The 26,528-nt window shown below is 39.0% G+C and overlaps 1 protein-coding gene across 1 annotated transcript; it reads right to left on the bottom strand.

Annotated features, from left to right (window-relative positions):
* Window positions 1–23,554: 23,554 nt before the first annotated feature.
* LOC121437528 (60S ribosomal protein L6) lies at window positions 23,555–24,494 on the bottom strand. Its single transcript, XM_041637394.1, has one exon. It carries the CDS (start codon window positions 24,458–24,460, stop codon window positions 23,579–23,581), a length of 882 nt encoding a protein of 293 aa, XP_041493328.1. The 5' UTR covers window positions 24,461–24,494; the 3' UTR covers window positions 23,555–23,578.
* Window positions 24,495–26,528: the final 2,034 nt, after the last annotated feature.

Here is a 26,528-nt window from a genome sequence, read left to right as displayed (position 1 = left end):
AGTTGGTGTCTGAGGGCTGTGCCAGTGACGGGGCCATATAGACCTGAGTAACATGTGCTGCCAATCTGGTCCATGGTGTCATACCAGCTAAGCTGCAACTGGAGTGGTGTCTGGGTCCGTGGCCCTGCTGCAACTGTGGTCTGTGTCAAAGTCTGTGGCTCCTTTTACCACCGAAAGTAATGAGGACAGGGCTGCAGAGTTGGCTCCACCCCTCACTAGCTACAGTACTATGGAGAACTGGTTCTGTCCCCCAACAACTGCAGCACTCAGGAGATCAGACCCTGCACCTTGCCTGGGCAAAAAGTAAGAGCTGGTTCTAGTGGTGTGGGTGTTGGTGAGTCAGCCCCAGGGCGTGAGAGCAGGAGAACTGGTCCCCCTTTCTTGTTGCATTGCAACATCCATCCTGCAGTGGATGAGCTGAGGGTGGGGTGCTGGAGATGGTGATGACAATGAGGAAAGGCTGGCAGGTTGGCAAACCCAGCTACCACCCATGTCCAGAACCAGGGCTTTGAGTAGGTCTACCTCAGCATTCACCTCATCTATGAATTGCTGGAGCAGGTGAAGGGGCTGGACCTGCCAATCCAAAGCTGCAGGATTTCTATAATACAAGGCAACACCAGGATATCCAAGAGGAGTCCCAGTGAGGACCCAGAATGGACGGTGTAGCAGAAGTCAGAGGGTTCAAACCAGATCAAAGATTCATTGCATGAACACTTCCAAGTAAAGATGTATGAACTAAAGTGTATACTGTGTGAATTACTGTGTTACACTACAGCTTTTATTTTGAGACTTTTTTCTGTTGTTTGTTTTAATTTAATTTTTTGCTGTTGTTGTGGCAGATTGCAAGGGCAGAGGGCAGATACGAAGAGACAAGGAGATGAATGGGATCAGGATGCATGATGAGAAAAGAATCAGTAAAAAGTTTTATAAAGGACCCATACGAATTATATGAAGTATATGATATTATCTCTAGTATATGGGTGAGAAATCCAAGGTTCAGTAAGTTGCAATAACTTGTGGTTCACATTGTGACCATAAAGCAAAGGTTAGTTTGGAACTCAGGTAATCTGTTTCTCAAAGTCTGCAGAGAGTGATCTCTGTGTTTTTCTCAGCTGAGCAACATAGACAATAGTAATCGCAAAGTTATAAGGACAATGTGTTTATCATCAGTAAAAATGTGTAGGGGCTATGTGTAAGTAATATTGGCTATAAATAGCCAATATTAACAAAACAAGATTAGATACTTATAAATAGCAGATAATTATAGAAATGATAGTTAACATTTCCAGTTTTTAGTGTACCAAAAGTTAATGAATCAGTTTACTTATATGGATCTATTACTTCTGCACAACAACCTGGATAGCAGGTAGTATTACGAACACAGCTTACAACTGAGGAAAATGAAGCATACCGAAAATAATTAAGATTGTTGCAGTGAAGTGGCAAGTAGTGGACTCAGCAAATATTTAAACGCAGTAAGTTTAACTAGGCAATTAAAGTTAATAATCATTATACAGTAATGTCTTTTTGGATTGCATCAGTCCCTGGAAGCTGAAATTAAAGACACTGTTAATCTTTTTGAAAAGGTGAAGATACATGTCTTCCTCTAGATGAACAAATCAATTCCATTCTGGTTAAATTTGTTAGGAATCATTAGTGAATGAGGAGGCTCTATGCTAACCACTTGGAAAAGATATGAAAACAGCAATCCTCCAAAGATCACATCTTATTATTTATTTTTTTAAATAAATAAGTTTATTTTATATTATTTCTTTTATATCCATAGCATTTTCCTTTTCAACTTTAAAGATTATCTTTCTATATTGGATCCCTTAATCCTAGAGCTCTTATATTATCATAAGTTAGTGTCATAGCTGCCTTCAGCTGTCAGCCTGACAGAGCCCAGAGTCATTTGAGGAGAGGGACCATTATTGTGTGACAAAAATTTTCCTGGAGAGATGCAGCACACATATCTACTCACCCCACATAGGGAATCCACAACAGATGAAAGTACAGACACCACCAAAGGTCAACTTGGTGAACCAAAGAGTTTTATTAGGGTTACTGGAATATGGGTAAGGTGTTACTTATAGAAGCAGGAATGATTTAATGACAGCCTCATCACCCAGGCCCATCCCAGCACGATGACAGCTCACAAAACTGGGAACCTGGAACACACTGCACAGCCTACAGGCAGCTTAACATGTTGGAGAGTTCCTTTCTAGGTGCCTCAGTTGGTCTAAACCTCGTCTAGGCAGCTCATCTAGTTTCTGCTTTTTTTTTTGAATTTTCGAGACAGGGTTTCTCCATAGCTTTTGTAGACCAGGCTGGCCTCGAACTCACAGAGATCCACCTGCCTCAGCCTCCCGAGTGCTGGGATTAAAGGCTTGCGCCACCACCGCCTGGCTAGTTTCTACTTTTTTTCAGGCAGCTTCTCTGGTCTCAGTTTTCTTTTCTAGCTTGGCTTGTCAGAAAGTCTTCTTTGCACCTTCATTGCTTACTCTGAGAGGGAGGGGCCTAGTGAATCTGGTCAGTTTCAGGGACTTCCTGAAGCTATTTTGATTTATTTGTCTTCCTGCTTAAGGAGCTTCCCTGCCAGATGGAATGTTTCAATCTCTGAGGAAACTGTTACACAACAAACCTCAACCCAATAATTGTTCATGTCAGTTTGGCCTGGGGGCAAGTCGATGAAACATTTTCTTTATTGCTAATTGATGTAAAAGGGCTTGCCACAGTATGGGTGGGGTCAACTCTAGGCAGGTGGACCTGAGCTGTATAAGAAAGGTAGCTGGGCAAAGCAGAGGAAATGATCTAATATGCAACACTCATCCATGATGGGCCTCTGCTTCAGTTCTTGCCTCTAGGTACCTGCCTTGAATGCCTGTCCTAGCTTCCCTTCACGATAGAACTGTAATCTGTAAGGTGAATGAAACTCGTTCTTCCCAAAGTTGTGTTGGTCAGTGTTTTATCACAACAAAAAAGAGACTAGAAAAGTCAGTCTTGTTTCCAACTTGTATCTCTTCCACTTCTCTAGAAATGGTACCTCACATAAAGATAGCTGCCTCCCTTGACATATTATACTTAATTTGAACCCACCAACAAGCCTGATGCAGAAATCATAGTCGGAAATCCTTATTACAATAATAGCTTAGCTTTTCTTTCATGCAATCTCAAGAAATGTCAACCCTTTCAACGACATACAAACTTATAAACTAATTGATTTCAATGTTTTCTAACATCTGTTGCCACCCACACTTGATCTCCTCATCTCTCTCTTCTCCTTATAAACATGTATCAGGAAAACAGGCTTCTATGCTCAGAAACTATACCATGTTTATTTTTATCTCTTCATGTGTTTTCACTTGCCTATTGCTTCCTTTATGAATGCTATATATTATAGCTAAGGTAACACAATTCTCTTACTGTAATAGGCTTTTGATATTTCATACATCATCTTGGGTTCTATAATACAATGTGAATACCCTAAAAGTTCATGATATCTTGCTGTAATTCCCTTTGCTCTTTTATGTCAATGATTGATATTTTCTCGTTATTTATTCTTCTCTCATACAATTCATCCTGACCGGAATTTTCTCTACTGCCACTCCTTTCAGGCACCTCCAATCTCCTCTCTCCCCAGAACCACTCCTTCTCCATTTGCCTTCAGAAAAGAGAAGGTCTCCCAGGGATATTAGCTGAACATGACATAAGATTTAATAAGACTAGTCATGAACTCTAATATCAAGGCTGGACAAGGCAACTTGGTAGGATGTCATCGTATCATAGCTTTCCATTTAAAGTCAACCAATACTTTAATTCAAAGTTATTGTATGGTTGTATTTACTACATCTCAATTCAAAGCAGAGCATCATATAAGATAAAAATGTATTATCAGAGAAAGAGCCACAATAGCTCTATAAAAGAATTGCTCCACATTTCTTAAATGTGTATTAACTGACCCATAGAGCTGAAACACATATAATGTAAAATAAACAGTCCTCCAAACACGGTCAACAGTTCTCCCCAAGAATTCTTAGAACAATGAAGCTCAGACACACGTAGAACTCAGAAACATCCACTAATCAAGAGGATGATGTTAATATTTTGAAAAATAGTCAAGAAAAAGAAAACTAACAAAAAACACTTAAGGATTATTGAAAATGCAAAGTCCTCATAGTAAAACTTATGGTAAATTCATAGGTCGCACAAAAGGAAGATCTTGAACAGAAAGTAATGGTATTGGTTACAAATCCTTGTACTCACAATACTGTACTGCAACACACACACACACACACTAAAAAGCTAAAGAAAATAAATCCACATCAAAAACCTAAAATGAATCTAAAGTAAACAGAAGGAAATAAATAAAAATGAATGAATGGAAGAGCAACAAATCACAGAAATGTTTCCTTAAATAATGTGAATAAAATCGGCAAATATCTAGAAAACAATGACAAAAAAGAAAACAAATGATTAACATCAAGAATGAAAAAAAATATCACTGATTATAATGATTCTGGCTAAGGTAAGAAGATCTTAAGTTTGAAGCTAACCTGGGCTACACAATGAGACTGCTTCAGAAAACCAAGTGAACAACAAAGCATTACCACAGATCTTGAAGACATCAAAGGATAGTAAAGAAACATTATAAAACCTACGTACATAGTAATTGGCCATTTAGAATAAATGGACCACTTTCTTGAAAAACATGAAGTATCATGAGTGACTATAGCCTCTAAGTCAATTATGTACATATGTAAAAATGTCCTTCCATAGACAGTGCCATGTATAATTATCTGTATAATGAATATATAAGATCAAATATATATTAAAAATAAAATACCAAAATTGACTTCTAAGGGCAGAATTTTGAACCATGACCAAAGGAGTAATTCAAGAATAAAAGTAAGTATATAGGAAAACATAAAAGCCAGTAGCTTTTTTTTGTTTTATTTTATATTTCTTTCTTTTTAACTACTATTTCCCCTGTGTAATTTAAAATGTATCAATGAAGTAATGATTATAAATTTATATTCCACATACTATATACTATATATGAAAAGATTCAAAATTGTATTAAAACAACAACAAAGTGCTGTAGAGATGGCTCAGTTGTTGAGAGTGCTTCCTGCTCTTGCACAGACCCATGTTCAGTTTGCAGCACCCATATTGGTCAGCCACCCATAACTCCAGCTCGAGGGGACCCAATGTCCCTTTCTGATCTCCACTGGAGCAAGATGACAGATACGATCTTTCTATTATTTTTTTTATGGCTGTAGGTAGTGCCATAATAACCTTAAAATAAAAGTATAATTAAAAATCAGAACACACAGAAAAAGATCAAATTTCTGAGTGGCATGATAATGTATCTTAAAAAGGATTATAGCTGGCTTTTACTTTTCATCTGGCTGAGCTTAACAAGACTTTTAATTGGTCTAGTATGAACTACTGTATTAGTATATTCATTTGTGTTATGTGAACAGATTAGCGTGAAATCATAGGTCTCTTATTTCTCTCTGTCTACTTTCCCACAAGCTTCTGAAGTTATTTAAACAGTCTCCTCATACAAAGCATTGACTTCATGCCACTTCACTCCTATCTGCATTTCAATCTTACATTTACTCTGTAGAGTCTACCACCTGCATAGCAAGGATCAAAGGCATACCTTAAGGCTAGGATCTGGGAATGAATTGCAGGTTTTAATCTGAGGAAAACACAGAAAGGATTTAGAACATTAGAGGTGGAGGCCACAAGAGCCTTAACTCCATCTCTCATAAAATACACAATAGCAGACCATGGTAAATTAGAACAGGGCTTGTGGGAGCTGGTGGTGTTTTATTTTGTGCCCAATACATTCACCTTTCAAAGAGAATCAGAAGTAGGTATCTGCATTCTTTTTCTTTTCTAGAAATGTTGATTCTTATATTCTGGGGAATTAGTACATTATCACTCATAAATGAAATGGCAAATCTCTGTAGAACATTTTAAAAACAGAAACGTTTGCCTTTTATTTTGAAAAGCTGTCACCTCTAGGAGAGGGAGGTAATGGAGGAAGGTCATTGGTTAAATAAAGAAACTGCTTTGGCCCTGATAGGTTAAAATTTAGATAGGCGGAATAAACAGAACAGAATGCTGGGAGGAAGAGGAAGTGGCCATGCTCCCCTCTCCCAGGCAGACACGATGAAGCTCTGACCCAGGATGGACATAGGCTAGAATCTTCACGGTAAGCACGCCTTGGGGTGCTACACACATTATTAGAAATGGGCTAGTCCAGGTGTGAGAGCCTAGAAGAGGCTAGATATAATGGCCAAGCAGTGTTTAAATGAATACAGTTTGTGTGTTGTTATTTCTGGTGTAAAGCTAGCCATGCAGGAGCCGGGCGGGATGAAAAGCAGGCCCGCAGCTCCTGCTACAGAATGGCGCCCAGACGTGTGGACAACTGAATCCACCAAAAGCCTGAGAAAACTTGGGAAAGAATAGAGTAAAGCATGTTTTCTTGGTAGCAGCAATTTCTTCGGTCTGCTCTGCTTGCTAGAGGCAAGCAAGTGCTCTCATCTAAGAGAGGCTTCCTGACTCAGCTTTAGCTGCAAAACCCTGCAGCTCTTAAGAGGTCCTGTCATGAAACACTTAAATGGTGTTAATAAAAGCCGACTCAATGCTTGTTTGTTTTCAGCCATAGCAGGAAAAAAGTTGTGCTGTTTTAAAATGCTGGCTTTCTGGGCCGTCCTGCCAGGGCAAACTCTGACTGTTTGAGGCAGGAGGGCCGACAACAGAGAGAGGACTTGAGTATTATCTGTGGACTTAATGCTGCAGCTTACTTGCTGGCAGGGACCTTGAAAAGCCATAGACTTGTGGCATTAAACATGGCTACAACCAGTACATCCGCCATGAGGCTGGAAATCTAAGGAATGGGCTGGATCTAGCTGCCAAAGCCATGGCTTTAATCCTACCCATATTGCTCAGTAATTTAAAGGCTCGTGTGGTCAGAAAAAGAGAGATATACAGGAAAGAGAGATTCAAAGACAAAGAAAATTTCTAAATGGTTTACAGTGTGTTAAAAATATATGCAGGTTAAAAGCTAAAGTTCTTAAAGTAAAAAACAAAACAAAAAAAAGGATGAAAGAGAGTAGTTGGATGTGGTAGTACACACCTTTAATCCCAACACTTGGGAGGCAGAGGGAGATTGACCTCTGTGACCTCAAGGTGTGGCAGAATATGCCTTTAATCCTAATGCCTGGAAGGCAGAGACAGAAGCATCTCTGAGAGTTCAAGGACAGCCTGGTTGACAGAGTTATTCCAGGTCAAAGATATACAGAGAATATAAAATAAAAATAAATGAAACAGAGGTTAAAATAAAGCTGCACAAAGATGGAAAATACACAGAGAATTTTGATACTGTATGCTATTATGCTCTCTTTGAATTGTTTGAAAGCTGAGGAAGGAACAGCAGCTGCTAAAAGATATTTGTTTATAAATGCTGCTGAACTAATCCAACATAGATATTTTGAAAATACCTAGACTTTGAACTTTGCATCTAAGGACATGAGTTGGAAAGGAGTTTCTTCTTTTGTTTTCACAGAGGATGAAACCCTGTGGATTGCTTCTATCCCAATATGGTATGAGAGGCCATGCCCTCCTGAAAGGCTGCTGTGAACACCCTCAAAAAATTGCTTCACTTCACTGTCAACTGAGATGATCCTGGCACACAGGTTATACCATAAAAGGCCTAAATTACAGTGCCCCAATTCAGCAGGAAGCAGTTTGGAGAGAAATAACTGCACCTATGTTCCCATATATTGTTTATAAATGTTTTTTTACATTTAAAGGGGGATATGATATAGGTATGAATAATTTGCCTTAGTATAGATTTTGCTTTATTGATAGATATTTAAGGTCAATTTTGTTATATGTATATGTATTTCTGATCTTGATTAAGGTATTGTGATTGTGTAGTTCACTTAAAATGTAATGTATATAGGTTGTTAATAGATAATCATAATAGTCAAGGTTGTAGTCATGTTAGTTAAGATTTTCTAGATGTACATAGATATATTTTAGTTAGGCATTCTTCATATTTTTCAAAGATTATAGAATATGGCATTTTTAATGTTTTAATAACTTAGGGCTTTTCATGGCAATGAGACACGTCTGTTCCTGGCAGCACCAATCTAATTCAAAAGGAAGATGGGCATCGAAGAGGATCCTTATGGAGTTTGATAGCCATTTGGGCAAGAAACTGCTCTTGCCTGGACTGTTGCATAAACTGGACACAAAGAACACACAGAGAGAGGACTGCTGAACTTGCCTAAAAGTGAGATGATCTTTCGGGATTCCTGATTCATGAAAGAGTCTGCAAGACATTCTGCAGGACACAGCAGATAGTGACTGAACTGCCTTTGAAATTTCCTGCTTCATTGAAATGTCTGCTGGAAACTGTGGGCCTGTAGGCCGAAGATGGATGCCCCAACAGTACAGAGAAACTTTGGTTGACTGTCCAGGCAGCGAGATATCTCTGTAATTTCTAGAGTTTTGTAAGTTGCTTACTTCTCATTTGCTTAGGTCTTTGATGGAGTTGAAAAATAGATAGTTATAGTTTTCTTTAGTTATGATAAAGATAAAATAGATATAAAATTGTAATTCTTACTTGATAACTGTTTTGTTATATGTAATTTTGCTATGTTAAAGTTAAAGCCTTCCTTCCTTTTTGTTGAAACAGAAAAAGGGGAAATGATGGAGGAAGGTCATTGGTTAAATAAAGAAACTGCCTTGACCCTGATAGGTCAAAATTTAGATAGGCGGAATAAACAGAACAGAATGCTGGGAGGAAGAGGAAGTGAGCTCAGAGGCCATGCAGCTCTCTCCAGGGCAGACATGATGTAGCTCCGACACAGGATGGATGTAGGCTAGAATCTTCCTGGTAAGCGCACCTTGGGGTGCTACACACATTATTAGAAATGGGCTAGTCCAGGTGTAAGAGCCTAGAAGAGGCTAGATATAATGAGCCAAGCAGTGTTTAAATGAATACAGATTGTATGTTGTTATTTCTGGTGTAAAGCTAGCCATGCAGGAGCCGGGCGGGACAAAAAGCAGGCCCGTGGCACCTACTATAGGGAGGAGCTATGATATGAGTAAGGGGAGGGGTAAAGACCATGATGGTGATATCCACAGAAACGGGTGATGTGAGCTAGTGAGAGCTCACTGACTCTGGACTGATAGTGGGGGAACCTTCATGGGTCATTGAATGTGAGAGACAGTTGTGAGGCAGTCTGTGGGGCTACTGGCAGTGGGACCAGGATTTAACCCTTAATGTGGGGTGTCCTTTTGTATATGTGCTCTTCTTGGTTAATGAATAAAGCTGCTATGACCTATGGCAGGGCAGAATATAGCCAGACTGGAAGGGATATCTAGAGAGAATAGGTAGAGTCAAAGAGATGCCATGTAGCTGCAGAAGGAAAAAGACGCCACTGCCAGAACCTTTCCCATAAGTCACAGCCTTGTGATGATAACTAGATGAATAGAAATGGGTTAATTTAAGATGTAAGAGTTAGTAAATAAGAAGCCTAAACTAATAGGCCAAACAGTGTTGTAATTAATATAGCTTTTGTGTGATTATTTGGATCTGGGAAGCTGGGAACCAAAAGAACAGTCTCCCTTTACAAAATGGGGCCAGTGTGGGGCAACTACATCCACATAAAAACACAGAGCTTGGGAAAGAATTCTAGACATAAGAGAACTGAGTTAAGCGCAGCTTCTTGGTGGCCACATTTTTTTTTTCAGATAGGTTCTATTTGCTGGTGGTGATCAAAGTCAAGGCTCCTTTAAGAAAGGATTCCCGAGTCAACATAAGCAGCAAAAACAGCAGGGATTCTTTATAAAATATCTTCCTGTTTCATGCTGGCAGAACAAACTCTGGGTCTTTTGGGAGGTCCTGCACTTAAATGGGGTTTGTGAGCAGTGTGCTACTAGTTGCTTAATGGTGGCATAGATCTGCTATGTCCCTGGAGTTGTGGTGAGCATGGCTTGCAGAGGCAGTGAACATACCTCTGCCATGTTAAACTGGGGGGAGCAAACAGGCAGGACTGTTGAGTTGGTCTTAGACATGCTCACTTAGCATTTTAAAAAGTAGGATGCTGCTGGTCAGAAAATGATCACAGATATGCAATAAAGACAGATTCATATGAAAAGGACCTCTGGATGGGTCATAGTGTTGGATAAATATACATAGGCTTGGGAAAGAGAAGAAAAACAGTACAGACAGTTATAAAAAGAAATAGGTTTAAAAATGAAACAAAGTCTTTAAAGAGATTGTAAAAGTAATATACGAGTATAGGCAGTCATAGATTGAGTAAAGAAAAATAAGCTATGTAAAGATGGAATTTACACAGAGTCTGGATTATGTATATTATTGTGTTTTCTTTAAATTTTTTTTAATATCATCCCATATTGCTTTTTATTTCCAGAGACCAAAGATTTTAGACAATATTTAACATTTAAAATACTGAAAAATGAACAAACTTTTTAAAATACAAAGGAAAGTACTTTTTTTTGGAGCTGCGAGATTTAATGCAATTGTTTTCTGTCCAGACTAACAGTAGCTGCTTCATTGTGCTTGCTAGAAGACATCATCAAATGACAGTAAATAAAGGAAACCATGATGAAATCAGGAAGACCCTGAAAAGAAGTTGAAGTAAATAACAAATAAGATCAGAGTTTATCAACTCACTGAGGACCTGGGATTAACCATGCATCAGTACTCTAAGCAACAATTCTTTAATTTTAATAAATGATGTGAAGTTGATAAAATTCATGGTCAATAAAACTCACAACTTCTCAGTTGCTTCAACTTTAACCTCATAAGTGTAAATGTGCCAAATAAAGTAAAATGGACAAGCAGTTAATTGGATGATTTTTTAAAAAAGGACATTAAATAGAGACTTAATATCTACTATTCCAGAAATAGAAACAAAGTAATTTTTACTGAGTTACTGTCTTTTTTTTATTGCGAAAAGAAGAAAAAAAAACATAAACAAAAAACAAGTTTCCACCTCCTCCCAGCTTCCCATTTCCCTTCCCCTCCTCCCACCCTTCTCCCCCTCCTCCCACCCTTCTCCCCCTCCTCCCACCCTTCTCCCCCTCCCCCCACTCCTCTCCCCCTCCCTCTCCAGTCCACAGAGCAGTCCGGGTTCCCTGCCCTGTGTTAAGTCCTAGGTCCTCTCCGTCCATATCTAGGAAGGTGAACATCCAAACTGGCTAGGCTCCCACAAAGCCAGCACATTAAGTAGGATCAAAACCCCGTGCCATTGTCCTTGGCGTCTCATCAGCCCTCATTGTTCGCCATGTTCAGAGAGTCCGGTTTTATCCCATGCTTTTTTCGGTCACAGTCCAGCTGGCCTTGGTGAGCTCCCCGTAGATCAGCTCCACTGTCTCAGTGGGTGGATGCACACCTCGTGGTCCCGACTTCTTTGCTCATGTTCTCCCTCCTTCTGCTCCTCCTTGGGACCTTGGGAGCTCAGTCCAGTGCTCCTGTGTGGGTCTCTGTCTCTATCTCTATCCATCACCAGATGAAGATTCTATGATGATATGCAAGATATTCGTCAGTATTGCTCTAGGATAGGGTCATTTCAGGTTCCCAATCCTCAGCTGCCCAAGGAACTAACTGGGAACCTCATCTTGGGCACTAGGGGGCCCCACTAGGGTCAAGTCTCTTGCCCACCCTAAAGTGGCTCCCTTAACTAAGAATTGTGGTTCCATGCTCCCCTATCCACCTTTCCTTTATCCCAATTCTCCTGTTTCCCCAGGTCCCCCCTCCTTCCCTTCTACCTTTTCTCTCCCCATCTCCCCTTACCCCCATCCCACCCCACCCCCAAGATCCCATTTTCTCCCCAGAAATTTGGTCTACTTCCCTTAGCCAAGAGGATAACTATATGTTTTTCCTTGGGTTCACCTTCTTTAAATTTTTTGACTGTGAATGAGCTAACTACAGAGAGACATTTCATTGTATGGGCTGCTAAGCTAAACCAACATATATATTTTAAATTTATCTTGACTTCAAAATTTTAGTCTAAGGATATGTTACTTTGGAAAAGAGGTTTTGCTTTTGTTTCCACAGAAGATAAGAACCTGTGGATTCTTTCGAGTCTAATGTGGTTTGATGGAACACGACCCTCTTAAAGGTCTCCATGAAACCTAAAAATACTTTGCCCAAAATAGCAGGAAGCAATTTGGAAAAAAAACAAAGCCCAAATTCCCAAAATGATTGTTTATAAATGTTTATTTCATTTTGAAAGGGTTGTTTATAAATGGTTAATGAAAATAAGGGGGATATGATATTGAGATGAATACTTTGCAGTGGTATTGATCTTGATTTATTGACACAAATTTAAGGTCCATTTTTATTTGCATATTTCTATTCTTGTTTAAGCTATTATGTGTTTGTACAGCTCATTTAAAAATGTAATGTATAATTTAAAAGTTATAGATTAATAGATAGTCATCTATGATAGTCAAATGTAGTCATGTTAGATTTTCAGAGATATATTTCAGATAGAAAGGTATTATTCAATTCTTTCAAAGATCTACAAAATATACCATTTAAAATGTTTTAAGAACTTAGACTTTTCTCGACAGTGTCTTCCTCTGGCAGTACCAATTACTTCAGAGAGGTTGATGGGCATTAAAGAAACTCACTATGGAACTTGCCTTCAGTGTGACAAGGCTATCCATTTGGGCAAGAAATTGCTCTTACCTGGACTGTTTTTCATATGTTGTATGAACTGCACATGCAGGACCCACAGAAAAGTGACCACTGAACTTTCCAAAAGATGGGATGGTCCTTTAGGGTTCCTGCTTCACAGAAGGAATTGCCAAACATTCTGCAGGACATAGAAGAAAGAAACTGATGAACTTTGCCATTACTAGGCAGAACAGATCTTCAAATTTCCTGCTTCATGAAAAATTCTGCTGGATACTATGGGCCTGTAGGCTAAAGATGGATACCCCAACATTATAGAAGAAGTTTGGTTGACTATTCAGACAGTGAGATGTATCTTTTAATTCTAGAGCTTTGGAAGTCGATTACAATGCATTTCCTGTTTACTTAGGTGATATTATATCCTTCTGGGTTTCTTGATAGAGTTGAAGACAAGGAGTTATAGATTTCCATAGTTATGATAAAAGATAAGTTAGATATGAAACTTTAGACTCACAAAGATAGGATAGATAATAGAGTATTTTCCTTAATTTACCAAATATAAATGGACAAAATATTGTAACTATAATTCTTGCTTAATAATTGTTTTGCATATGTAATTTTATTATGTTAAATTGAAAACCTTTTTAATTAGACAGAAAAGGGGAGGTGATGTAGGATGTCCTTCTGTATATGTGTTGCTTTTTTTAGTTGATGAATAAAGATGCTTTGGCCTAAGGTATGGCAGGACATAGCCAGGCTGAAAGGGATATATAGAGAGAGTAGGTGGACCCAAGGATATGCCATGTAGCTGTTGAAGGAGATAAATGATGCTGTCAGAACCTTTCCAGTAAGCTATAGCCTCATGGTAATATACAGATAAATAGAAATGGGTTAATTTATGATATAATAGTTAATAAGAAGCCTGAGCTAAGCTGGGCGGTGGTGGCACACGCCTTCAATCCCAGCACTCTAGATGGCAGAGGCAGGTGGATCTCTGTGAGTTCGAGGCCAGCCTGGTCTACAAGAGCTAGTTCCAGGACAGGAACAAAAAACCAATGGAGAAATCCTGTCTCAAAAATCCAAAAAAAAAAAGAAGCCTGAGCTAATTGGCCAAACAGTGTAGTAATTAATATAGCTTCTGTGTGATTATTCTGGTCTGGGCAACAGGGAAATGAAAGAGCAATCTCTCTTTACAATCCCTAGTGCTTGATCTGGCATCTTGGAGCACAATCTCTTTGGAAGGATACCTTTCTCAGCCTCGATATGGGGATAGGGTGATAGATGCTTGATACTTCCTCAAAGTGATGTGTCAGGCTTTGTTGACTCCTCATGGGGGACCTTTCCCTTTCTGGGGAGTAGATGTGGGGGTTGGTGTGAAAGAAAGGGTGGGGTGGGAGGTGGGGAGTGAGTGGGAATGAGGATAGCTGTATGGAATGAGAAAAGATTTTATTAAACTAACTAACTAACTAAAAGCTTTCACTTTGTTCTTCTCTCTGTCTGTCTGTCTGTCTGTCTGTCTGTCTGTCTCTCTCTCTCTCTCTCTCTCTCTCTCTGTGTGTGTGTGTGTGTGTGTGTGTGTGTGTGTGCATGTGTACAATTGCACCTATTTTCATTTCAGGTCTTGAACAGTTTCTAACTATTTTATTTGTTCCTGTCAACTATTTGTCATTTTTTTTCTTGATGATCTTGACATTGTTTCAGAAATTTATTGATTTCTCCAATTTTTTGCTTATCTTTTCCTCCTTTTCTTTTTTCTTTTATTTGTAAAACAATCTTATTTTATATACAATTCTAGTTACCTCTTCCTCCCATTCTCTACTCCCCCCACCCTCTTTCCACCCCACCCCCATACACTCCTCAGAGAGGGTAAAGCCTCCCATGGGATGTCAACAAAGTCTGTCACATCACTTGAGCCAGGACCAAGGTCCTCCCCTGTATCTAGGCTGAACAAGGTATCCCTCCATAGGGAATGGGCTCCAAAGAGCCAGTTCATTCACTAAGGATAATTACTGGTTCTACTGTCAGTGGCCCCACAAACTGCACAAGACACACAACTGTCACCATTATTCAGAGGGCCTAGTTTGGTCTTATGCAGGTTCCTCAGATGACAGTCCCGCTAGCTTTGGTCAGCTGTTTCTGTGAGTTTCTTCATCATAGTCTTGGTCTCTTTGCTCATAATATCACTGGAGTTGACATAAAATTTGCATACAGGAATATACAAGTCTTATATCATAGATTGATTAAGTAATTTGTTTTAGTTTAGTGTGTGTGTGTGTGTGTGTGTGTGTGTGTGTGTATGTGCCAGGCACATGTGTGTATGTCGGAGGATAACCTTCAGTTCTTTCTTTTTACTATGGGTTCTAGGATTTAATTTAGGTTGTCAGGCTTTCATAGCAACTGAGCAATCTTGTCAGTTCCTAATAAATTCTTTTTTTCTAATAAATTCTTATTTGTCATAGTTGGCTTCCATTATCAACTTGACACATCTCAATTGAAGAAATGTACATGCTGTATTGGCATGAGGCATTTGCTTAGTTGTTAATTTCTAAAGGAGTAACCAACACACTGTGAATGGTACCACAATTCCTGGGCTATGTAAGAATAATAGGTAAATATGAGCCTGAATGAAAGACAGTAGGCAGCATTCCTCCAAGGTGTAGAAGCAACAGCGGGCTGCATTCCTGCCACCCAGCTCGTGGCTGCCTGGCTAGCTTATGCCTCGAAATAACAACACACAAATTGTATTCTTTTAAGCACTACTTGGCCCATTAGCTCTAGCCTCTTTTGTCTAACTCTCATATCTTGACTAACCCATTTCAAATAATCTGTGTAGCTCCACAAGGTGGTGGCTTACCGGGAAAGATACAGCATGTCTGACCTGGCAGCTGTATCCATGGTGTCTGAGTCACTTCCTTCTTCCTCCCAGCATTCTGTTCTGTTTTCCCCGCATACCTATCAGGCCAAGCAGTTTTCTTTATTAATTAACCAATGAAACAACAGATCGACAGACGAGCCTCCCTCCATCACCATGGTCTTCTCTTCAGTTCCTGGTTTAGGTTCCTACCTTGAGTTCCTTCCCTGACTTCCCTCAGAAGTATAAGATAAAACAATCCTTTCCTTCCACATGTTTGGTTTTGTACATGGTATTAAACTAGGAAAATATTGATTGCATCTATTGATGGGCGTTATTCATCAATTTTCACACAAGCATGTCTAGTACTTTGACAATACTGAGGTTTTTTTTTTCTTTCTGGCTAGAAAGAACTGAGTATCTATAAAACTGAGAATGCCTGTTTCTTCCTGCTCCCCCACCTGGAGCAGACACTAGAAAATCAAATTACCTTGCTTCCCCTCCTCTCTTCCTCTTTCTTCTGAATCTGGCTATGAAATCCTGGAAAGTTATTCTGACCTTCTTCTTCCCTTGAAGATTCTCCTGTGACAGATGCTCTGGGAAGACAGAGAGCTACAAGAATGTCTAACAGCCAACTTTGCCAAAGTTCTAGCCAACTTTGTACCCTGCATCATAAACCTCTTTCTGCTCTATCAGAGATCACCACAGCTATTCACTTCATCAAACTTCACACAAAATAGGCACTTTTCTTGATTAATTGGGCTTTCACTGTTGGAGAGTCCTAGCTAGTTTGAAATGCATAATTAAAGGTAGTTGTGTGTTTTCCTCCTGATAGTCTGTCCAGGTGTAAAAGAAACCTTCCTTGAACACAGCAGAAGCACTACTAATTCTGGAGTGTTGAAGTTGATCTTTTAACTTGCCTTTGATATGAATACAAGTTACTTCATTGATCAAAAATGAGATTCTATCTGTTGTGGAGTAATATTCTATCAGACAGAGGTAGCATATTTTGCTCATCTATTACATATTGAAGGGCATTTCTATTTTTCTGATCATAGGAGATGATGAATATTGTTATAAACACACACAGAGGGCTAGCATCAAACAATTAGAATGCATTTTCATCATTTTCACTTCAATTTCCCTTTTCATTCCCATCCCACTGAACTCCCCTTTCCCCAAAAAATACCCACCTATTTCTTGTGTCTTTTTTGTTTGTTCTATTTTTTGGAGACTCCCTGAGTTTAATTAAGGTATCTTATATGAGCATGGATAGGGGTTATTTATTAAACTATGGGAAACTTAACTATGGTTAAATCATGGAAGAAAATGACTCCCTGTTCCCTACCAACCAATGACTGCCAATATTGTTCATGAAGTCATTCCCCTATGCATAACAGGATGTTGATGGGTCCAATTTTGTTCAGGAAATGACAGATGCTTGTGAGTTCATAAGTACAAAGGCCATTTCATGTCCAGAAGACATCATTTCCTAGCATGCCACATAAAGAGTTTTTATGTATTATTTTCTGTTCACCATCTTATTTTTAACATCTCAAGTTATTTACTTTTTGTTTATATTTGAATAAATAGTTGTTTCTATTTATACGTACATCAAGTTGTTTTCATGTGGCACACTGGGTTTTCTAAGATGGAGGCCATCATAGCTACTATCTTACAAGTTGTTCTGCAGTATGACCTTGTCATTTTCCTATTAAGAGATACTTCTTTCCATATTGAATTTGGAAAGCTTTATTAATCAGTTAGAATGTGGTGGGACAGACACTTTGTTCCCTTGGCATGCTTGATCTCTGAATTTACTCAAGCACCTAATAGTAAGTGCTCATATTCATCACTTTTCCCCTCCTTCAGACAGTGACAGAAACAACTTGAGAGAAAAAGAGGATTATTTTGCCCCAGTGTTACAGAAGATACAGTTCGTCATGGCTGGAAAGGCATAAATGTCTTGGTACAGTATTGTGAGAGCCTACAGCTGCTTCTTCCCATATCTTGACCAACCAGGAAGTAGTGTTTGGTACCCAAAGTCCAGGAGCTGGTTAGGGTCACAACTCAAAAATGGGCTATCCAAAGAAGTCTACTCCATCAGTTAGTTACACCCCATGACTCAAAGGTTCTACACTCCCCAAAGTGGTACATCCATCCATCTAAGGATCAAGTGTTCAAATGAATTGAGTTTAAATATAGTATTGGTTTTTATTAGCAATCCACAAACCAAGCATGAACCTGTCTATGAAACAGAAAGGCTCTTTATAGAACTGGATGTAGTAGAGCACACCTGTAATCCCCCATACTTGGGAGGCGTAGACAGGAGGATCAATAGTTCAAAGCCAGCCTGATCTACACATGCAGGCTAGTCTGTATGCCATGGTAATGGGTCTTTGTAAAAACAATAATAACAAACAGTGCTCCAGTGAGCATGGCAGATCATTTAGGAAACAACACAGTACACAAAACATATTAACAACAGCTAGTAGATATAATATTTTATATTGATTGGATACCTTTAAATTGGTTATGGTGAATATACTGTTTTCTTGAAAACTGTTACATTAAGTTCAGTTTGGCTATATTGAATCTACCATAAATAACATTATTTTGGTCTCTTTAAACTAGTTTAGGAGCTCTGCCTTCCTTAAATCATTTATTTATTTATTTACTTATCAATTTATTGTTCATTTCCTTTAAAAGTTCATTGTATATTTTTATTATACATGCCTCTATGCTACATAATGATATTTTCATGCAAGTGTTTATTATATGGTGAGCATATTCCTCCTGCAGTTATTTATTTTTTGAAACAGAGTCTTGCTGTATATTCCAGACTGTCATTAACTTGGGATTCGTCTGTCTCGATCTCTTATGTGTTGGAATTATGGGTGTGAGTCCTATGTTCAACTTTTAACTTTACAAGAAACTGCAAAACTGTTTTCTGGAGATGTACTCCCACCAGTAATAGTATCCACTGCAATACTCCCTGATTGGAGTACAATGGTCATTCTGACCATTGCAAGTTTGTTATTATTATTATTCAAAGTGCTGGGGTGGGGAGGTCCAACCCAGGGCCTCATGTAACAAGTGCTATCTTTATAGCTCCAATTGTTCTCAATCCTCAGAGCATTTAGGGTTTCCTTTCTTCCTTCCTTCCTTCCTTTCTTTCTTTCTTTCTTTCTATCTTTCTTATTACTTTAATCATTCTTATAAGTGTGTAGTGATATTGTTATTGTAGTTTACATTTCTGTAATTGAAGATAAAAGTGGATACATTGCCTTGTGACTAATCGCTCCCCATATATCCTATTTAAAGTACTCATTAAAGTTTTCTTACTCATTGTAATTATTTAGTGGGTGTCTGTGTTTATGCCACCTGGTGCTTGTTTAGGTCAGAGGACAACCTTCATGAGTTAGTTCTATTGAATTCAGGTCACCAAAATGGTATAGCAAATAGTTTTACCCATTGAACTATCTTGCTCTGCATCCCTCTTTTTTTTCCACATTTTTTTAAAAAATTAAAGTATAGTCACTTCATTTCCCCCATCCTTTTTCCTTCATCTAAATCCTCCCATAACACTCCCCCTAATCTCTCTCAAACTCTTGGCCATTTATTCCTTAATAGTTAGTATTACATGCATACACACACATGCACAAGCACACATGTGCGTGCAGGCTTGCACACACACACGTGAGTGAGATGCAACTTGTTGAGTCTTTTTAGTGCTGTATGTACATGATTTTATGTTTACCACTTGGTATTGGCCACTATTTAGGGGACTCCTGTATGAGGAATGACTGCTTCTCCTGCTTTCAGAGTTCCTTAGCTGCCTGTGGTTCTTTTGATAAGGGAAGGGCCCCATGAATTGTCACCCTTCTACTTCGGTATGCTTATTTCTGTTCTTGTTCAGTTCTGATTTAGGCACCCATATTGCTAAGATATCATGAGTAAAGATTTTCTGCTATTTTTTGATGTTTTCCTTCAGACCCTTTCTTTATTCTTCTTTTTCCTTATCTATTCTTTATTTTCCTGGTGATTTCCTATTCTCATTTTTGATGTTTTCCTTCTCACTCTCTCCTTCCTGATGTTTTCCTTCTAACTCATTTTAACTTTCTCATTCTTGATGTTTTCCTTCTAGCCAATTTTAAATCTTTCTCACTCTAACCTTGTTTTTCCCTTACAGTTTATATACCCCAGCAAAATCTTTCAGGCAATATAAAAATTGCAATGTGGTTACATTCTGTTTTCAAGTGAATGATTACAACAAATACCAAAAAACAGCTTCAAAGAGCATATTTTCCATATCCCTTACATGATTAAGCCACTTACCTATTACAGGTGAAAAACAAATTATCCTAAGATCCACATACATTCATACCCAAGCAACTAGTTCTAGAATAACTGTGTGGTCAAGTAAGGTATTCTTGTCAGGTCTTGTACTAGGAAGCTGAGTTTTGGAGTTACAAAGAAAGAGCCAAATACTTTATTACTTAGTTTGAAATGTGATCTTATAAGGAATTTTAAAGAAATCACAACCTAATCTTTTATATATGAAAAAGAATCAGTCAACTCTCTTTTAAGTCTTTAGGGTACATACCCACTCATTAATAGTTTTTTTATTATCAGGAGATTGAGGACAGAAATGGGTATAAGGAATTAAGTTACATAATCTCACAGTAGATACCCTAGTTGTCAGGCTCTTAAAGTCTTTTCATCCTGCCTTCTACAGTGTTCTCTGAGCCTTAATTGTAGGAGTTGTGTTATAAATGTAGTCTTTGGGTCTGGGGATGCCATGATCAGTTGTCCTTTGCATTTTGACCAGTTGTGGTTTTCTGTAATGGTCTTTGTTTGTGTAAAGAGAACCTTCTTTGGTGAGGATTTGAAGTTATACTTATCTTTTGGTATAAGGATGAGTAGAATGCAGTTAGAAATTATAATGGTTCAGGAAAATCTGAGATCTATGATCTCACTAGCCTCATATAGTTGGCTAAGTTTCTAGTAGTGGCATGATTTCCTCTCATTTAAAGTAGGCCTTGAGTCAACTAGGTAGCCTTTGGTCATAGCTAAGGTGTTAGTGCCACTATTACATCCTTAGGACCGTCTTGCAGTACTAGTCATTATTGTGTTTCATAAGTATCCTAGCTGTGTAAGACTCTTGATTGCTTTCCTCCCTTAACATCACTACAATGCAACTCACCTTCCAGTACTTTGAAAAGCTAATCCTCAGGAATGCGGGTTTTGGAACAGTCCAGTGATGTGGGAGTGCCATATATCAATCTGTTGATTTCATTGGTTAAGTAATAAACAAACTGCTTGGGCTCATAGCTTAGAATATAGGTGGGTGGAGTAAACAGAACAGAATGCTGGAAGGAAGAGGAAGTGAGGTAAGATGCCTCAGACAGAGGACGCCATGCTCTCCTCGCCCAGACAGACGCACGTGATTCAGCTACGACCAAGGATGGATGTAGGCTAGAATCTTCCCAGTAAGCGCACCTAGCTGTGCTACATAGAATATTAGAAATGGGCTAGTCCAGGTGAGAGAGTTAGCCTAGAAGAGGCTAGATAGAAATGGGCCAAGCAGTGTTTAAAAGAATACAGTGTCCGTGTAATTATTTCAGGTAAAGCTAGCCATGCAGGGCGGCCGGGTGCCGGGAACGCAGCCCCGCCGCTCCTACTACAACAGTCCAGCTCAAATCCTCTGAGTCCTATGTCCAAAGTATGGTGCTTTTTGCTTTTTCTTTTTTTGGCAACAGGGACTTACCTTCAATTTCTGGAAAGCAACCAAGAGTAAGCAATAGGCTATATTGCTTGGGCTTCCCTTAGCAACAACTTCTTGAAAAGAAGTTTCTCATTCCTGATGCTGGGGGCTGGGGTTATAGTCTATAGTTCTTGAGGATAGTAGTATCAGTTCAAGTGGTATAATTTCATTTCAGCTATATAACATTGCAGAAGGAAAGGGAGAGCATAGAAATAAAAAACACTACAGATACTTGAAAAAGGCATAAGGAATAATTATTTTATATTTCCCTAAAATTACATACAATACTTGTGAATGTATTCATACACACATATATGTTTTTCATTGTATTTTATTCCTAAGTAATATTTTATTATGTGAGTAAAACATTGTTTATCTAATCCTCTATTGATAAATGTTTGAGTTGTTTCAAGTTCGAACTACTGTGAATAAATTTTTACAAAAATCACAGAAAATTCTTCTTCTAAATATATATTGTCATTATCTTGGATGAAAACCTAGTGGTTGAACTGCTGAATCAGAAGGTGCAATGCTGCAAGAAAGTGTCACACTTTTTCAAAGTGTCAAGAAATACTTCTATTATACAAGGTGCCTTAGGAATCTCTGACTCGTCATTGTCCCAGGATTAGAAGTGTTCTTTATTCTGGAAATTGTGGAGGTGGCACGATGTGCACACCCTTCCTGGATCAGAATTGACTTAGGAATATATGTGGCTCTCTTAGCAGCTCTGTGCTCACAGCTGTCAGCCCTGGTCAGAGGGAGGTGGGAGGTTTAATTATAATGCTTCTGACAGTTCTGAGCAGAGAAGCCAGTGCCTACTGCAGCAACAGCTGAGCTCCGCCTGAAGCTGCCATGTGGAAGGCCCACCTCACAGTTATTTGACTCCTCTCCTAGAAGCTTGCTTAATGGAGCAAGAGTTTCATGTTTCCACATGCTCAAGCCCTGTTCAGATGCAGGTGGCATGCACACTCCAACTTAAGAGGCCTTATGTCACTTTCCTCAGCTTGACATAGTGTTAGTTGCTGGTGCAGGATATGCGCAGGGAGACCTCTTCAAAGGGGAGCTCTCAGATCAATTCATATTCCACATTTACTTTCTCTGAATATACAACTTCTGATTGCCCTTTGCCAAGGTTGCTCTGTGATCCATTACCAACTTGCTTTCCCCATGACTGATTAGATGCTCAGGGTCTCCAAGAGAACAGGGAATCTTGGTTCTCTCTGTCTATAAATTCTCTATACTCCCTCTTATAAATTGAGCTGAGTTTTTTTAAAAAAGGGATTTTTTTCTTTTATTATTTTCACATGGATTCTGCCCTCAGGCTGGCCTTGTAGCTCAGGCTGGCCCTGCACTTGATCCCCCTGCTTCCACCTCTGGGGTGTTAGGATTGTCGGTGGGCCTCATTTCACCCACTCTCTTGGCTGCACCTGTTTTGTAGAAGTGGATATTTTCTACTCTGTATTATTGGCATCTAAAGTGATTTTCCTCATAAAGTATTTAAAATTATTTATAAGGATAAATCAGATGCAAAAGAATATTGTAAATTTCACGTGAAATAAAAGAAAGACCTGATAGGGATATATAGTGAATCCAGCAATGTTATTTTGATACTTTAGTCCTCCTGTTAGTGACAGCCATAAGGGAAGGAAGAGCTGTGCATGATTCATTTTCCTATTTCACGCAAGATCTAAACAACTCTTTAAAAAAAAAGCTTCACCGAGATCTAATTAACATACTATAAAATTCACCCATTTAAGTAAAAAGTTCAGCAATAGAGTTGTACAATTATCATCATAGAATATTTTTATTATCCTTGAAAGAAGTCCAATATCAATTAGCAATTATTCTCTATTTCCCCATGAACCCAACCCCTGAATATCATGAATCTATTTTCTACCCCTGTGGATGTGCCTTTTCTGGATATTTCATAAAAATTGATGTCGTCATTCATATCTGGCTTCTTTCATCTAATATAATGTTTTGATCATTCGTGTTAGGGCGTGTGTCAGTACTGGATTTCTTTGATTTGTGCACAATATTCCACTCTATGTTTTTTTAAAAAATCACATTTTTGTTGTTCATTCATCTACTGATGGACATTTGGATTATTTACTTTTTTGACTATTATGAATAATTCAGTATGCATCTATGTAAATGAATTTTGTATTTCCTTGGTATCTGCCTAGGAGCAAAATTGCTGGGTTGTACGGTAATTCTTTTTTTTTTTTTTTTTTGACACATAAAGTTGTTTAATTAGGTTGTCAGCAATTTAGAAAACCAGTTTGTGAGGATACATCCCGTTGGTCAGACAGAACTGAGAGCGCAGGTAGCCCTGCAGCTGAGGAACAGCTTTGATCTTTGGCAGAATCTGCGAGTCCACCACTTTCTGATCAGCCTTGCGCTGCTCTGTAATCTCATATTTCTCCTTCTCTGTGTCAAAGATCTCGCCCTCCTGATGCCTGGGCTTACGCAGCTGCTTTTTCTTGAAGTAAGCATCAGTCAGGTGTTTGGGGATTTTAACTGTGCTGATATCAACTTTTATAGAGGTGGCGATGACAAACTTCTGATGTGTTCTTCTCAAAGGAACTCTGTTGAGGGCAAGAGGTCCTGTCACAAGCAGTAAACCACTGCCCAGTTGCTTCAGGAAAACCACTCTCTTGCCCCTGTGGCGCCCGGTAAGGATGATGAGGACAGTCCCAGGAGTGATGCTGGCACGCAGGCGTCTCACATGCTGACTGAAGGGCTTTTTGCCATGGCTCAGCAGCTTCCGAGGCACATCTTCAGTAGGATAATACCTGGGCATTTTTCGAAGCTTAACCACCCGGGTACCACCATTCTTGTCACCACCAACTGGTTTTGTGACAGTGGCAAGGACCTTTTCCTTTTTCTTCTTCTTTTCAACCTTGGTTTTTGCAGCTGTGTATTTCCTTTTGTACATGGCCTTTCTTGAATACATAGCAGATCGGGAGTACCTGCCAATTCCTCTAACAAGGACTGGATTTCGGCTGCAATGGGGCTTCCCCTTCTTGAGCTTTTTAGCCTTAGGGTCACCCTTTTTGGCTGCACCAGCGGCAGGGGCATCACCGCCAGCCTTCTTGGCTGCAGGTTTCTTCTCTTTTGTATCAGGTTTCTCGCCTTTTTCACCCGCCATCTTGCAAGATGGGAAAGAGAACTAAGGTCCCGGCTTCCGGTCTATAAGCCTGTACGGTAATTCTTATTTTCATTGCTGGAGAAACTGTTTTCTAGACTGTTTTCCAAAGCAAAAGCACTATTCTGATGACTGTGAGGGCTTCAGTTTCTCTAGTCTTGTCAATACTTTCATAATTTTTCCCTTATATCTATTGTTTGGCTCTTTCATATACATGTATGCAATGGATTTTAATCAAATCTACCCACACTACTACCTCTGGGATACCCCTAAACCTTTTCTATTCCAAACTTATGTCTTATTTTTTATTATTACCATTGCTAATAACTCTCCAAATCCAATTAATGCTGGCAATGTATGCACTGTATGGGACTATCCATTGGGGGCATAGGCAATCTACCAGTGGCCATCTGCCAAAAGAAAAGTGACCCTGTCTTCCTCATCAGCCCTCAACTCTGGATAGCTTCCACTCCCAAAAGGTTGGGCCTCATATACTATTTCCAAAATCCCTGCTAAAATTTTGACTGGCTTGATCCTGTATAGCAGCAGTTCTCAACCTGTGTGTCATGACTTCCACAGCGTTCACATATCAGATATTTTACATATCAAATATTTACATTGCAATTTATAAAAGTAGAAAAATTACAGTTATGAAGTAGCAACAAAATAATTTTATGGTTTGGGGTCACCACAACATGAAAAATTATATTAAAAGGTCACTGCATTAGGAAGGTTGAGAACCACTACTGTATAGGTTTTATACAGGCAACCACAATTGTGAATTGTCAAATGTATAAGACATACCATGTCCAGAAGACAAATCCCCTTCCCCTCCTTGGATCTTCCTTCTCTTCAGTGATGTTCCATGATCCTTGACTGTGTGGTAATTGATAGTTAAATACCATTTTGGGTTGTACTAACAGTCACTTATTAGCACTCTGACAAATTATGACTATCTGAATGAATAGTTACACAATGCAAAAGGCAACTTCTCTGACCAAGGCCAAAAGTAGCACAGATCTATAGGTATACACACGCAGTCTAGAAGGTAATTTGATAGCATGAACATCTAGTGAAACATCACCAGTAGTGCTTCACTAGGACCCATGGGCTTTTGATCAGGATTACAATACCAAACATGAAATCCCTCAGAGGGATCAGGCCTCATATTCAAGGAAAAGGTGATTGATTATGCCATAGCAATCATGCCACTATTGCACCTGTGGGCACAATTTGTCTGGCCTACTGTTGTAGCATTCAGGGTCCAGCACTGGGTGAGACCACTGATATCTTTTCTCCTCCAGCATCCTGCATAGCATGTTCCAGCACTGTGACTAGTAGTCAGGAGGAAAAGTTTCCTGGTCTGTTGGCTTTGATTTCTCCGTGTCTTGCAATAAAAGAGGTGATATATTCAGCAATGTGGTATTGTCATCTAGTTTTGATATGCAAAAAGAATCAATGGTGATATTCTTTGGGTACCCTTGGAACCTCCCTGACAAAGCCACTCGTATGGAGGCATCCCACTCCTGGAAGTGAGATTAACAACCCATGTCTTCTGGAACAGTATTGCCCACACATGTAGGATGAATAAATTTTGTGTAAATCCACTGGTTTGTGATCTAATTAAAAATGTATAATATAAAAAAGAATGGAGGTATCCCATCAGTACCTTTTATTGTATGTCCTCTTTTGTTCTGCCTTCCTAGTGAGTATTAAATAGAATCATATATTGGTTTCAGTTTCTCTAGTGACTAATTATATTAAGTATCTTGTCATGTATTGCCCATCTGTGTATTTCTTTGGAGAAATATCCACTCAGAGACTTATTTTAAAATTTAAGTTGATTCTTGTGTGTGTGTGTGTGTGTGTGTGTGTTATATGTGTGACTGTGGGTCCTTACATGAAGCTAAGGGTTGATGTCAGGATGTCTTTCTCTGCCTTATTCATATCACTTTTTTTTTACGAGTGTGTGTGTGTGTGTGTGTGTGTGTGTGTGTGTGTGTGTCAGTACCCATACCATAGTGATGCGTGTGTAGAGACAGATGACCATTTGTGGGCGTAAGTTCTCTCC

This window comes from Microtus oregoni, unplaced genomic scaffold, assembly GCF_018167655.1.
Source record: "Microtus oregoni isolate MIOR12 unplaced genomic scaffold, Mior012 000052F_ref0000163, whole genome shotgun sequence".
Taxonomy (NCBI): domain Eukaryota; kingdom Metazoa; phylum Chordata; class Mammalia; order Rodentia; family Cricetidae; genus Microtus; species Microtus oregoni.
The sequence above is the reverse complement of the archived record's forward strand: the minus strand, read 5'-3'. Positions and strand labels throughout refer to the sequence as shown.